General features: G+C 41.3%; 1 protein-coding gene across 1 annotated transcript; it reads left to right on the plus strand.

Moving 5' to 3' along the window:
* Positions 1–9,955, plus strand: mdh2 (malate dehydrogenase 2, NAD (mitochondrial)). The gene is made up of 9 exons (XM_067432669.1): positions 1–180; positions 2,878–3,046; positions 5,294–5,377; positions 5,538–5,647; positions 6,936–7,061; positions 7,144–7,221; positions 7,899–7,998; positions 9,441–9,592; positions 9,670–9,955. Exons 1-9 carry the CDS (start codon positions 118–120, stop codon positions 9,799–9,801), a joined length of 1,014 nt encoding a protein of 337 aa, XP_067288770.1. The 5' UTR covers positions 1–117; the 3' UTR covers positions 9,802–9,955.
* Positions 9,956–16,089: the final 6,134 nt, after the last annotated feature.

The raw sequence follows: 16,089 nt of genomic DNA on the forward strand, positions 1-16,089 counted from the left end.
CGCCAGAGTCTTGTTCTCGGCCGGTTGTTTTAGAGGACGTTGGAGTCACAGTCAGGAGGGGCTATATATCAAATATTAATTTTAAAACAGTAAGCACCTACAGAACGTCAAGCCATCATGTTCTCCCGCATCGTTAGACCAACAGCCACCCTCGCCCGGAGCTTATCCACCTCCTCTCAGGTAAAAACGGTCATATTTGTTAACATGCGAGTGTGCTACTAACATTAGCCTCCATGATGTATATGAGTGTATAATGACGCTAACGTGTCAAACTGAGATCGAAACCAAATGTCCCTTTTTACTTTATTGATTCGTGTTCCTTAATAATCCATAGACACAATAATATTATTGAAATAACCTGCATCCAGGTAACCTAGAAGTTACCTCGCTTGGCTTTTAGCCAGCACACTGACAGCGATTTCTTAGTCAAATGGTCTTCAGTTTTATTATAGAGATTGCGAGGATCATCCATGAATCCAGTTGAAATCCTGTTGTCCGTCATGAGAAGGTTTTAGTCGACCTTGCCAACTCGTTTAGTCCGTGTGGGATCCTCCAGGTTAGAGATGGCATCACTTTGACCCCCTTTGAAAGGTCATTACTGTAATACTCAGCTACTTGTTGTGTCGCAAGTACCGTAAAATGTCTTGATTTGTAATGAGAGATCAGGCCTTGGGCAGCTTTTGTGTTGCCATCTGATATGTTTAATGAATCAAAACTTTGAGCTCCGTGGGTCTTAATTTGACCATCAACAATTTAAGGGCTTATACATGACTTAAATCGGAGCAGAAAGTCTTAAATTCAATATTATAGCATTAAATTAGAAGTGTCAGTGGAAGATTGTCAAAGGAGGGAAAGAGAAAATCTCCCTGATTTCAATAAAAATATCTACATTTGTCTCACAGAAATGAGCGAAAGTACTATTTGATGGTTAAATCTGACTTAAAGAGTTAACTATTAAAACAAAATTACCCTGTGCTTAGACTTAATTTACATTTAGAGAACATATTGATCATATTTAAGAACAACATACAACAATTGGTCTTAAATTTACCTTCGTAAAACCTACAGGCTTGTACTTGTTTTCCTCGTACATCACCTGAATGCACACATTGCGTTCATTTAAAATAAAAAACATCCTTAATGCAAGTTGAATTGCCATTGTTTTAACCTCCTGGCTGCCACTGTCCTTGTTCAAGGACATTTATATTTTAGTGAATTTCTCTGAGATCATGCTTGTCACAGTTTCCTGTAAAGAGTTTATTCAGGGATTTCACAGATAGTAAATGTTTTGACATCAACTTCTTCTCTTTTTAAAAGCGCACTCAATGAAAATATAACATTTCATTATCACGTAAATTTTCACATTGTTTGACATAAATCAACATCTCAGGAAAATGATATGGGGTTTCTAATCAAAATATGACTTTCTGTTATAAAACGGGGTATTGATTTCATACACGTCCTCAATAGAGGACACTGGGACTTAAAGACTGTTTATTGGGCACAACAAGTAAATAGGGAAAGAACTTAAATATCTGTTCCTATAAAATATTGGATATTTTGATAACATGTTGCCAACTATTACTCCTATTATTACTTGTTGCCCCAAGAACACATTAGATCCGGATGCTTGGCTTTGAATGGGAAAGCGCATGTATGGGCATTTTACCCACATATCCCATAAAGTTATCAATTCATTACGTTATGTCTTTCATAACCTCATTGAGAATCATCTTTAAAGAAATTTTGGTTAAAAAAATAATAAAACTACTAGCATAGCATAACATATCATTTTACAAAGAATTATGCTCTAAACAATGTAATGACATGTGAAAAATGCTATAAATTCAAAAGACTTTGTTTTCCTTGAGGTTAAGACTATATATGGTTTGTTTTCCGTAAACGTGCACTAAACCCATTCATATGCCACAGACTTACTTTGGACTGTCTAAACGCTTTACAGAGTCGCTAATCACTCGGTTTAAACCCTCCCACTTCTCGGCATGAATGGTAGTAAAAATTCCCACTGGCATATTTCCAGACTGAAAATGTCCCAGTTTGTGTGACCAGACGTTTAACATTTTGCATTCAAAGGTTGTTCCATAATCACTTTTTGATAACCAGATGATTAATGATTCCTCTTAAATGTTTTGCACAGTACATTTAATGGCCGTTTGAGTCAAAGTGCACTTTACTGATATAACTTGGGTGGATCTAGCCTGGATAAAACCAGACACTTCTCAGTAGTATCCAAGTTATGGTCTGGCAAAACTTAAGACAGATAATTTCCAAGGGGGCATCACCAACGTGTGTGTGTGTGTGTGAGACCAACGGACGATGACGTTTGCAAAGTGACGGAGAAACATCTGAGACAGCAATTCTCTGTTTGTGATTTCGAGGACGATGTTGCAATGGCTTCAGATGACTTTTGCCGTTGTTGTAAAAGAAATATGATAATAGCTGATGATAGTGTCCACCGCCACTCTATCAACATATTTGCTAAATTTTGAAAACCTAATCGCATCTCAGAGCGACTGAAACATCTCTGATTGAACAGAAAACATCGAGCTCTGATCGCAATCGCCCCCGCTGTAAGGCATTAGTATTGCGACTAGAACGCGATTTGCAATGTTTTGAAAAAAATAATAATATTGGTGAGTCTTTGGAAAATTGTCTCACAAACTTAATTCAAATGCAGTCATTTCAGATGTGTTAGAACATTTTCAGATGTCCAGGCTCTAGGTATTTATTTACATTTTTTACATGATTACCAGATCTAGTGTGAGGAAATAAGCACAGAAAGGCCAGATCCGTGGATTGGTGGATCAGCACATATTGCGATTTGTGACACGTTGCATTTTTTCCCCCTCCTTGCAGAACAATGCCAAAGTAGCGGTGTTGGGCGCGTCGGGGGGCATTGGGCAGCCCCTGTCCCTCCTGCTGAAGAACAGCCCTCTGGTGAGCGAACTGTCCCTCTTCGACATCGCACACACTCCTGGAGTGGCTGCTGACCTCAGTCACATCGAGACCAGAGCCCACGTCACCGGTACAGAAATACTTCTGATGGTTATATTTCAGTTTTTAAGCATTTGCAGAAAATTCATGTTTGCTTTTTTGAAGTTCGCATTTAATGAAAATTCACCCGTCTTATTAATCTTGAGAACAATTAATTCCCAGGTAATTTTTTTTTTAAACGATACCTTTTAATTAAAATGTTTAAAGTGACCCTATTAGGCTATTTAAATTTAGTTTTGGCATCTACAACAGGTTTGCATGCATGAAAAGTCAAATAATATACATTGCACATTTTGACTTTGCTGGATGAATCCGTCTGTAATGCTGCCTTCACGTGCCATTGGAATAATCGTAAATACGAGTTTCCTAGATAAAAACTGCACGTGAACACCCTACCATTTCAAAATGTGATTGCGTTAAGCTTGTAATCACGACTTCAGAAGTGGGAATTATCAAATTTCTGATAGCACCTGAAGGCAGCATAAATCCCTGCTTTCTGTGAGCTACTCTGCTCTGATTGGTCAGACGGCCCAGTCTGTTGTGATTGGTCTACCGTGTACAGCTCATTACCATAACTGAACTTCAGCTCCGGAGGCTTCCAAAAGCCCAGCGATCTCACACCGTAAAGACAGTAACGATGGCGTCGCTTTGACCATATCAATCCGAGCGCGAGTCCGATGAGGAAACATTGGAAAAACTAGTTATTGAACCCTAACCTCCATCACAAGGACGACTCGAGCAGGACGTTTCTCAGAGATGCGCTACTCATTTTGAGGTTCATTATGAGATGTTGAGCTGTAATTCCTCACCGTCAGCATTAACAAATGTGTGTCCATCAACAAACCCATGTGTGTGTTTGTGATTTATTGCGGTGCACATGCGGGAACTGTTTCAATAACAGCGCATACGTGAGCCTAGAACTAACATCAATGACTGATGGAACATAAACGCTTGTAAAACAAATCTTTATCTTTCCTCACAGTAGTAAGAACGACAGACGATCTGCATTAATACACACAGTTTTAGGTAATAGTGGCCCACAGTTGATGAGCAAAAGAGTTTCAGTGAGAGAGTGAGTTAGCCGGAAACTTACACAATATAAAACAAACTTGCGTATTTTGAACACCTGGTAGAAAATATATAGATCAATAATTATCCATAGGTTGCGATTTTGAGGAGCTGGTCCAGATAAAGACGGGTCAATACCAGTTTAAGAGCAAGCGTTTGTGAATCTGAGCTCTGAGAAGCAGTCGTCAGTAAATGACATTTGAGGATGGGTCAAGTTCATGGGCAGAAGACGTACAACATAGGCGGGTATAAAGCAAATGTGACGTAGAACCAAATTTGTATTACAAACAACTCATTTAGGCGATTCTTCATTTTTTGGAGACATTAAAGGCCCACTTAAGTGCCTTGAAATGTGCCGCATTATTCAATGTGTTGACGTGATTTCCCCTGAAACGGCTCCATCTGTCAGCATCAACCAATAGCGTTTCGTTAATATACAGTTTGACTAGAGCTCAAGAGCAGACCTTCTCTCTCTGTTTGGTAAAGCCAGTTTCCTCTAACACTGTTTACCATCATAATCTCCTCCATATCGTTTTGAAATGCAGCATTTTGTGCAGAATTCAAATGGGTCGATACGTTTGTTGTCTGCGCGGACTCACGCATATGATCCGCGCTGTGCTCTCGTGTCTGTAGTCTAACTTTAGACCAGAGCCGTTGGGGTGTGTATGCTGGGGTGTGTAAAACTAACGTGAAAACAGACTTTAATCGCCTCAAATGAAAGCATATTTACACTGAATCGTTTCCTATCACATATATAGTGTGCTATGTGCCTTTCACCATGTAGAAATTAGTAAATGTGTGTTAACTGACCGATTTCAGCTTCAGCAGTGTAGGGCGCGGGCTTTAAATTCTAGAGTGCATTCTGATTGGACAGAAGATTTGACGAGAGTAAAGTCTGCGATGATGTCACCAAAATCTCAGATTCGTTTTAGCAGAAGTGGGAGAGTGTACATTTTGAATGCTTATATCTCCTAAATGCAAATTTTGTTTTGGAACACACCAGCGCATTCACAACTTTAAGGCTAACACAGTCATACTAAAAGCTAAAAAACTTAAATTTTGATTTCAGTGGACCTTTAACTTTATTCATTGTGCACTAATAGTGGCACTTTAAAACAAAATACTTTAATCTGGTAACATGCTAGACTTCTCCAATTCTTAAACAGACTTTAGATTGCTCTGCTATAGCGTTCACTGTCTTGCCTTGCAGGGTATGTGGGAGCGGATCAGGTTGGCGATGCCCTGAAAGGCTGTGAGGTTGTCGTCATCCCTGCTGGTGTCCCAAGGAAGCCTGGTGGGTCATTTTTACTCTGCTTTATTTTTAAGTGCACTTATCAGCATGGAATGGCTTTTGCAACCTGTTTTATTTGTGTGAGTGTGAAATCAGATATTCCACAAAACATTTTGGTGTTCTTCTACATTTCTGATGGTTGTGCTTTTCGTCCTTTTTCTAGGTATGACCCGCGATGACCTGTTCAACACCAATGCCACCATTGTGGCCACACTAGCTGACGCCTGCGCCCGTCACTGCCCTCAGGCCATGATCTGCATCATCGCAAACCCTGTAAGTCTCTGGAGAGATCAGTACTAGGGATGGCAATTTATACAAATTCCCATGATCGATCGTCGTTTAAATTAACAGTCAATGAATCGATTAATTGTTAACCTCAAAGCTACTCTGTGTAACTTTTTTAGTTTATTCTTGGCTAAAAACACTTAGTTCTTTCAAAAATATATGTGCTCATTAATGTATATTTACTTCTTTCAAGTAATAAAGTATTCTCGTAAGTTTATAATATGCCATTGAAAATACATACGGGTGAGGGGTTCGAATGCCGGTCGCCATGTTGGCCTTGAAAGTACATTAGCCAGAGAGGGACATACCCGTAAATTCAAGCTTCGCCTTTCGCGTTTTAACACTCGATGGCACCGTGTCGAATGTGAAGAGGGGGACAGTAGGCGGCAGCAAGTCACTGTTAATGAGCGAGTCATTGAGATTTAACCGATTCATTCAGGAACGAATCATTTGACTTAATCTTAATCTGTCTTAGTCACTGAATCATTTATTCAACTGATTTGTTTCGTGTGCTGCTCAGAGACGCGATTACAGTGCTGTGACTGTTTTGAACTATTCTCGGCTAAATATAGTAAAAATGGGCAATATGGTGTCTAAAAACTAAGTCACTTAATATTAAATTCTTGTTTAGTAAACTTGTATAAAATCAATATCACGTGTTATCATGCTGAATTTTTCCTGTGATATTCATTAAAAATATTAAGTTATATAAATATAGACTTGCATGACTCGCAGTGAAAGTGTTCACCCGCACTAGTCTAATCTTCTACATCATGTAGTGTCTAATTTCCATATTTTTATATCCTTTTTTTTTCTCGCATGCTGTTGCTTCAGGCAATGGCATAAGCCATTCAAAACATCAATCAATGTAAATTGTGACAATCGTGCTTTAATAATCACAATTACAATTTTAAGGAAACAATCGACAATTATGATTTGTCATATAATCGTGCTGTCCCATTTTATATTAATGCAATTAATTAGAATCCAGAAAGATTTAGCCCAAAAAAAAGATTTCATAGGGCCAGAAATTCTCAAACAGCTTGTGAGTACCAGAATGAGTGTGTTACTGCGCTTGAACGGTCAAATACACACAACATGATGTCAAAACACCCGTCTTTGCCAAATCACTTTCATAACTAATTGTAAGATGAAACTATTTCAATGAAGACTATCCACCCGTTGTTTGAAATTTGTTTTTGTTGTTATCTCTGCGGCAGAGAAAAGTGCAGTCTCTAAAAGCAAGTTCTGTATTAATCTTCAATGTGAATTTCAGGTGAACTCCACTATTCCCATCACATCAGAGGTGCTGAAGAAGCACGGCGTCTACAACCCCAACAGAGTCTTTGGTGTCACAACACTGGATATCGTCAGAGCCAACACTTTTGTTGCCGAGCTCAAAGTGAGTTCTGTCAACTCCATATAGATACAGATTTAAATAAATATACATCTGCAGATTCACTTAACTCTCACCATGTTTCCAGGGCCTTGATCCCGCCCGAGTCAATGTGCCTGTGGTCGGAGGTCACGCCGGAAAGACCATCATTCCTCTCATTTCACAGGTGAGGAGGACCTTTATTACTGCATAATGTATGCATATCGAACAGCATTGCATCACAATGACTACCGCACTGGAAAAAACGCTTTTCTTACTTATTATTTTTGTCTCGTTTCTATTCAAAATATCGAAAAATTCTTACATTAAGAAACATTTACTAGACAATGTTTTGGGAAAAAATACCTCAAAATTAAGAGAGTTTTTGGTTAAAATAAGCTAAATAATCTGCCAATGGGGTAAGTAAAATAATGTTGTTTTCTGTTTGAATTAAGATTATTTTTCTCCCCCCATTGGCAGATTCTTATTTTAAGCAAAAACTCTCTTCATTTTGAGTTATTTTTCCCAAAACAAGACAATTACTTTTGCTTGTCTAGTTAATACTTCTTGTTTTAAGAATTGAGATGTTTGGACTAGAAACAAGACAAAAATACTGAGGAAGAAAAGCATTTTTTGCAGTGTGGACAAGCTGTTACTGTCATGTCAAGACATGTTTTTGGCAGGCTATTATTGCATTTTTTTCTGTAGCATCCACTGTGTAATCTCATTGGTCTACAATCCTCTACTATAAATGTAAAATATCTTCTGGTTGGCTGTAATTGTCGCAGTTTTGCTTTCGGACGGGTTGTTTATTTGGTGAAATGATGAGGATGATCTGTATTCTTCTTCTCGTGTTGTTTTCAGTGCACACCCAAGGTTGAGTTCCCTGCGGATCAGCTGTCCGCTCTGACCGGCAGGATCCAGGAAGCAGGAACTGAGGTTGTGAAGGCTAAAGCTGGTGCAGGTGAGGACTGATGTTTAGGTGCTGTGTTCATTGCATTAAATGGTAAGTTCACCCATCATTAATTCCTCATGTCGGTCCAAACCCGTCAGACCTTCGTTCATCTTCAGACACAGATGAAGATATTTCTGATGAACTCTGAGCTGTCTGACCGCAACGCCCACTTTCAAGCTCCAGACAGGAAGTAAAGACATTGTTAAAATAGTCATGTGACTCCAGTGGTTCAGCCTTAATGTCATGAAGAGATGAGAATACTTTAGTGCGCAAAACACAAAAATAATGACTTTAATCATCAATCTCTTCTGTGTCAGTCTCTTACACTGTTGGCGTAGTAAACACGTGCAGAGCTTTAGGGTTCTACATCAGAACGCCGACTCACCATTGGCTGATGCTGACGCAGGAGCTGACCAATAATGATGGTCAGAAAGATTTAATCAGAAATCTTAATTTGTGGTCCAAAGATGAACAAAGGTTTGACGGTTTTGGAATGACATGAGGGAGAGGAATTAATGACAGAATTTACATTTTTGGGTGAACTAGCCCTTTAAGTGCTCTGTCACTGGTATCCTTTATTTGTTTATTTTTATTGTGCAGTAACTAAATTTAGAGGAAAGAAAAATGGCACATTAAAGGTCGTAACACACAGTTTGTGCCAGTCTTGAGTATCTATAGAGTAGTGTTGAAGAGTCTTTAGTTTATCATATTTATAAAAGACAGATACACTGAACCGATTCTTTCTGAAAACAGCCGAGCTCGTGGAGGAGTGCAGTGGGCGGAGCTAAGGACACAGACACACACTATACGCTGGTGTTGTTTACATTATATGCACCTTCGTGCCGATTGCCAACAAAACACACATTTGATCAGTTTTTCGCTCCGCCTGCTGTTTTCACTCATGACCGGGAACAAACACACACACCCTTGCAGAACTCCTTAAACACAAACTGCATCCACTGTTCCCTTAACGCTGGTTATTTGGGAAGCCGAACAAAGTGATCTTTCTCACACACACACACACACACTTCTTTTGTGACATTGTTGATCTTGTGTCTAAAAACACAACGGCAGCGCCGCCGACGGCACACTGTTGCTCTCACTCTCACTCTCACTCCACTCTCACTCTCACTCTCACACTCTCTCTCTGTGTGTTCGTGTTCATTCGGGAGAAGTGCCCATTTAAGAATTTCCTCCCTTTAAGACGTCACACGGCCATACAACATAAAAAAACTTTCAGAAACTTGCGTGAAATCTGAAGGCGTGTATTTGGCACAGAAATTATCCATCACACGTCCAACTCGTGTTTTAATACTCTGTCCATATTTATCATGAGAATCAACTCTTAACAGTGTGAACCAGGCAGAATGCATGAAATGGCTTTAGACCCCTTAAAATGCCACTGAATATGAATGTGTGTGTCTGTAAACTGAATGCGTCTCTGCTTATAGGCTCTGCCACTCTCTCCATGGCCTACGCTGGAGCCAGATTCACATTCTCCCTTCTCGACGCCATGAATGGAAAAGAGGGTGTTGTCGAATGTGCGTTTGTGAGATCTGAGGAAACCGAGTGCAAATACTTTTCTACACCTCTCCTGCTCGGGGTAAGGCTAGCAACAACAGTAACCTGGTAAAACAGGCTTTGGTTTAACAACATTTTACATTTAATTTCTTTTCTCAGAAAAACGGCATTGAGAAGAACCTCGGCCTTGGCAAGCTCTCTGCGTTCGAGGAGAAGCTGGTGGCTGAAGCCATTGGTGAACTGAAGGGCTCCATCAAGAAAGGAGAAGATTTTGTTTTAAACATGAAGTGATCTGTGTGCTACCTGTGAAATGTCATTTATTTATGAAGCTGAGTCATTGTATGTCAACAGGGTTTCCCAAACATGTATTGTCATCATGTTCAAAGATGCAGACTGATTAAAACGGTTAAATCCAGCCATCAATAAAACGCTCCGTTTACCAACAGTTTTGCTATTTTGCTATGAGATTCTATTATTGACTTGTTTTAGTTGTTGATTTATAAACAGATGCAATTTGAGTTACTCGTACATCAATGTGAATGAGTTCTACATAAACCAAAATGGCTCTGAGTTAATCTGCTGTTGGTGTTATTTTTATAAACAAGGCCTGCACGTTATTAATATTAAAATTATGCTTCATGACATTTCCTGTATATACAGTGCATGCGGTATGCAAGTTGATATATTTTACCAATTCCAAACCACATTAATGTTAGTTACTATTATTAATTTTGTATTTAATCATTTTGTAAAGCTGGACGAAAAAAACGTCTGACGTCCTTAATTAAGCAGGTTTTCTTTTACAGGTAAAATGGGCCAAAAAAGAGATTTAAAGGTGCAATGTGTAGTATTTATCAGAATCAGAATCAGAAAGAGCTTTATTGCCAAGTGTGCTTTCACATACAAGGAATTTTTTTTGGTGCTGAACTGTTCAAGAGGGAAATGGCCTGTGGGAAGAAACTGTTCCTGTGCCTAGATGTTCTAGTGGCCAGTGATCGGAGTCGCCGTCCTGACGGTAACAGTTCAAACAAGAGGTGTCCGGGGTGAGTGGAGTCTGTGATGATTTTACCCGCTCTCTTCCTCACTCTGGAAGAGTACAGGTCCTGGAGGGTTGGCAGTTTGGCAACAATAATCCTCTCTGCAGTCCGGATGGTACGTTGCAGTCTCCTGATGTCTGATTTGGTAGCTGAACCAAACCAGACAGTGATGGAGGTGCATATAACCGACTCAATGACAGCTGAGTAGAACTGAATCAGCAGGTCCTGTGGCAGGTTGAACTTCCTCAGCTGACGAAGGAAGTACAGTCTCTGCTGAGCCTTTTTCACATTGGAGTCAATGTGATTGTCCCACTTCAGGTCCTGAGAGATGGTAGTTCCCAGGAACCTGAATGACTCCACTGCGTCCACAGTGCTGTTCATGATGGTGAGTGGGGGGAGTGCTGGGATGTTCCTCCTGAAGTCCACTATCATCTCCACCGTTTTGAGCGCATTCAGCTCAAGGTTGTTATAACTGCACCAGACAGCCAGCTGTTCAACCTCCAGTCTGTAAGCAGACTCGTCACCGTTCTGGATAAGGCTGATGACAGTGGTGTCATCTGCAAATTTCAGAAGCTTGACAGAGGAGTCTTTAGAAGTGCAGTCATTGGTGTGCAGGGAGAAGAGCAGTGGGGAGAGAACGCACCCCTGGGGGGCACCAGTGCTGATTGTAAGATTGCTGGATGTGAGTTTACCCAGTCTCACTCGCTGCTGCCGGTCTGTCAGGAAGCTAGAGATCCATTGACAGATTGAGGATGGTATGGAGAGCTGGGTCAGTTTGGCTGTGAGGAGATCAGGCATGATGGTATTAAAGGCCGAACTGAAGTCCACAAATAGGATCCTTGCATAGGTCCCAGGTCTGTCGAGATGTTGCAGGATATAATGCAGTCCAATGTTGACTGCATCATCCACAGACCTGTTTGCTCTGTAGGCAAATTGAAGAGGATCCAGCAAGGGTCCAGTGATGTCCTTTAGGTGGGCCAATACCAGTCTTTCAAATGACTTCATGACAACAGACGTGAGAGCAACAGGTCTGTAGTCATTTAGTCCAGTGATTTTGGTTTTTTTGGGGACGGGAATGATAGTGGAGCGTTTGAAGCAGCTGGGAACTTCACACTGCTCCAATGATCTGTTGAAGATCTGCGTGAAGACTGGGGCCAGTTGGTCAGCGCAGGCTTTCAAACAAGCAGATGAGATGCCGTCTGGGCCTGAAGCTTTCTTGGTCTTCTGTTTTTTGAAGACTCGGCTCACGTCCTCCACACAGACCTTAAGCTCAGGTTGGATGGCAGGAGGGGGGAGAAGAGGGGGTGCAGGAGGTGATGGTGAGGGTGTGAAGTGCAGATCAGGGTGGGTGTGAGGTGTGAGACTGGGCTTTTCAAACCTGCAGTAGAATGCATGAGGATTATATTGACAGAAATGCAATATAACATACATGACAGTTTTCAGTGGTGTATAAAGAGCATTGTTTTAATTATCATAGCCGTTTCTGTCTACACACCGCAGGTCTCCTTACAGTGAAGTCGCCATTTTGCGCCACCATGTTTCTACGGTAGCTCTGAACGGACAAACTTCTCTACTGCTCTTTGTCCTGTGTCGGCCACGGTAGCTTCTCTATGGCCACATTTATTCTGCAGGTATTGATCAAGCGGCAACCACCCCCAGTTTCTGTTGAAGGTGATACAGAAGTGACTTTATCGACTGGCCACTAGACACCGGCTCCAGAAGGAACAGAATCTCATTGAGCCCCATGTTTAAATGCCCAACTTTACAGCAGAATAAAACATGTTTACAGTATGGGACAAATTATAGTTTTGGTGTATACGGCTAATTTTGCCCATCATGACGACTGTGAGGAAGGGGATTTTTTATAGCTCATTCGTTTACATTGGGCCAGTGGTTCCCGTGTTGTGATTGGACAGCAGCTTAGCGCACTTTGCACGGAAAGGTCCCGCCTCTTACCATAAATGGGAGATGCAAGCGCTGAATGCGCGCTCTTCACGTCGGAGAGCAACAAGACCACGCCCCCTATTTTGCGTGTTTTTGTGGGCGGAGGGTTAGTCAACAAACGGTTCTAGTGACATCATCACAGCAGGAAGTGCAGGGCTGTAGTCCAAACCAGCCGTTCGCTGTAGGCTTTGAAACGAAGAACAGGACCTTTAAAGTTCTGCAAAATTAAGGGCGTGGCCACTTTGAGTGACAGGTGGATAGCCATTTATCCGCTGTCTGTTAGTCATCGCGTCACCTAAGCTCCGCTCACTTCCCGCCTCTTTGCCCATTTTCTGTTATCCAGGAGTGATGTCTCTTATTTACGCTCCAGTCTATGCTATGTAGCCCAAGCCTGCAGTCTCCCTCAGAAACTGAAGCTTTTGGGCCTCGATCGCCCCCCGGTGGCCGGTCCCAGTATAGCCGTCCCTCTGTGTTTTCTAATGGACGCGAGGCAAACTAAACAATAAAATTACACTTCAAATATTTTTTCCCCAAAGTTAGTTTATGTCCTTGAAGGCAGTTATCATCACGATGATTTTATTTCAAGTGTTAGTTTTTTAAATAAGTTTAGTTTTAGTTAGTTATTTGATGCTATAAAAACGGGGTGTGTGATGTCATGATTGACAGCTGAGACTGACGTCTTCTCTGAATGAAGAGAATATTTTTTTACGGTCTATGATGTAGCCTGATGTGGTCATACTCAACTCTAGTCAGAATATGAGTCTGATGCTCCATTGGGCTGTAATTATGGGCCGTGTTTCAACCGAACCAGGAAAGACCTCGACTGGACAGACTTACAACCAATCAGAGCAGCGGAGCGACGCATAACGTTAGTTGTCAAATGTCAACAGAACTCAACTGCACTGTGTTGCCAAGTCTGCGGTTTTCCCGCAGGTTGTTTTCCATGTCCGTGGGTTGAAGCGACCTCAATTATGGGATATATAGACCCAGGATTGCCAATTTTAGCAGCCAGCCTTGCCAAAATAACACACATTCCAAGCTCAAATATTGTGGGCGGGGCTGAGTTTGCCTGGTATCCAGGCTAGTATTGATGCACAATTCCGATTTGTTGACTATATCCAAAAAAAATTGACGACCAGCTTACATCTCTTAAAATTGATCCGTTTCCGATATTTGCATTTACACTATACACTGGCGAAACAGCGCAAGACACTCTGACCCGGAAAAGGATGTAAAACGGCGCGATATCCAATGGACGAAATTATTATTTAATGTTTTGTTTTCCGCACTTTCTTTAAAGGTCAGCAAAACATTGCCTTCTTCTTCCATCGATGCATTAGTGTCATGTGATCGCAGTTCGGGTCCTCATTCACCTCCGTCCCATTCTCAGTGACGTACGACTCGCATTTACTGGGGAATATCTGATTTATCCGCAAATGCATGTATCCGAATCCTCATATCGGATTTATTACAACATATGAGTGAGGTCTGAAACCAATATGAGGATTTCAGAATTCATGCAGTTTTTCTGCTTGCGTTCACGTCATATGCGATCTGTGCCACATGAGAGGGAAAAAATGGAATTGGTTCACTTGATCCATGCAGTGTAAATGGGGCTTATATGCGCTTCGATGGGGAGGGGTGAGCGGTGGGTGACTGCAATTCACAACCTCATCACTAGATGCCGCTAAAATTCACACACTCATGCTGAAAAGTCTGAAATTATTAAAGTCCTCATGAAATCAAAATTGAGCCTATTTTTTTTGCTAGCACATATTAAATGTCTTAGGGTGAACAATTACTCCGTGCAAGTTAATACAGAGATAGTTTGTCACGGTTATCTTTAATCAAAATCTGAAAAGTAAAGTCCGGTCTGGAAACGGCGTTCCTTCTCAGATGACGTCAGTTTGACGGCTTGGGTTTGAAAATGCATAACCCTTCCAGCCGTTAGTCTGCTAACACCCTTAAAAATAAAGATGCCAGGAAGAACCAAAATTGGGTTTTCACTGTAAAAAAATATGGACGTAGTGTCCGTGACGTCACCCATAGGATTCCGATAAGCCGTTCTTAAGCTTAAAGTAGAGACGAGCTGGGCGTCGCCATCTTGTGAGCGAGTCATCGCTTGTCAATCCCATAGACAGTAAAAGAAATGGACCGAGCGTTCCCATTGACGTCAACTGCGAAAGAATGAAGTCAACCTAGGGGCACTCACTTCCTGATGGCTGAGCGAACTGCGCCGGCTCAGACTGAGCTTGAGGACGTAGATGTGACGTGAGCCTCCTGTCTGACAGCTGTAGGTCTTCTAGTAGATGTGGAAAGCGAAAGCTGAATCACGTTGTTTAAATATTTTCTCCCGTTGCTTTTGGCTCACTATGGGCTTCTCCTCATTCTTCCCCCTTGACTTTATCAGACTAGTCTCCAGGATATGTCTCCACGTCCCCCCGACCGTCTCATAGACAGTAAAAGATTGCCTGCGAGCGTCTCCTCAGGTCTATACGGTAATTTCTCAACTGTGCGACAGGGTCGCGTTGGTTATGACGCAATCATTAGCCTATTTTTACAAAAACAGCTTCTGCAGGGCGATAGTGTAAGATACAAGGTAATGGAGCCTTTTATACATTGTCGTGTTTCTTTAGAAATAAACAATGGACAAATGGAGTCTTTAAACGTCTCAGATGTAAAGTTATTCACTGTCAAAGTGACTCAAAAATGAATGGGAGTCAATGGGATGCTAACAGCAGGTGATGGCTTGGTTAGCAATGGCAGCCCCTAGGGGTGGAACGCTTTCCGAGCGCTAGATTACCCCCTTGGTCAATCCCGGATAACAGAAAATGGGCAAAAAGGCGGGATGTGCGCGGAGCTGAGATGACGCAATGACTATAGACGGCGGATAAATGGCTATCCACCTGTAACTACGCCCTTAATTATGCAGAACTTTAAGGCTTTATATAACGTAAACGAATGAGTTATAAAAAAATTCACCCCCTCACAGTCGCCATGAAGGGCAAAATTAGCCGTATAGGCCAAAACCACAATTTGTACCAGACTGTAAACATGTTTTTTTCTGTTGTACATTTGAGAATTTTAACATGGGGCTCAATGAGATTCTGCTCCTTCTGGAGCCGCTCTAGTGGCCAGTTGAGGAATTCAGTTTACATTACTTCCGTATTGGCTTCAAGAGAGATCGAGGGAGGTTGCCGCTTGGTTTTTCACATGCAGTGATGCCATAGAAGAACCATTTTTGGTTCCCTAAAGAACTGTTTTATGAAATGTTTCTAACCAGTTTAGTCTAAATAACCTTTTTGTGCAACGGAAAGGTTCTTTGGATATTAAAGGTTCTTCATGGAACCAGACACCCTGCCAAGAACCATTTAAGAACCTTTATTTTTAAGAGTAAGCGATCGATGGAGAGGAGGAGCGCTGAGGTTAAACTCTGCCCTCTATTCAATATTCACTTTCACTTGGAAATACGTCACAGCACTGAAGAAAAGAATGCAATACTAGAAATTATTATTGTATGAATTTTTAAATATGAGCCACACTTAAAAAGAAACACAAGCTGTTGTGAAATACATAAACGCTGTTGTGTGGATAGACA

The sequence above is a fragment of the Pseudorasbora parva genome, chromosome 23 (genome assembly GCF_024679245.1).
Source record: "Pseudorasbora parva isolate DD20220531a chromosome 23, ASM2467924v1, whole genome shotgun sequence".
NCBI classification, from domain to species: Eukaryota; Metazoa; Chordata; class Actinopteri; order Cypriniformes; family Gobionidae; genus Pseudorasbora; species Pseudorasbora parva.

Coding starts and splice junctions, on each gene's coding strand:
- mdh2 (XM_067432669.1), top strand. CDS start 118: ATGTTCTCCCGCATCGTTAGACCAACAGCCACCCTCGCCCGGAGCTTA. Junction 5,648..6,935: donor TCTGCATCATCGCAAACCCT/GTAAGTCTCTGG, acceptor TGTGAATTTCAG/GTGAACTCCACTATTCCCAT. Junction 7,222..7,898: donor TCATTCCTCTCATTTCACAG/GTGAGGAGGACC, acceptor TGTTGTTTTCAG/TGCACACCCAAGGTTGAGTT.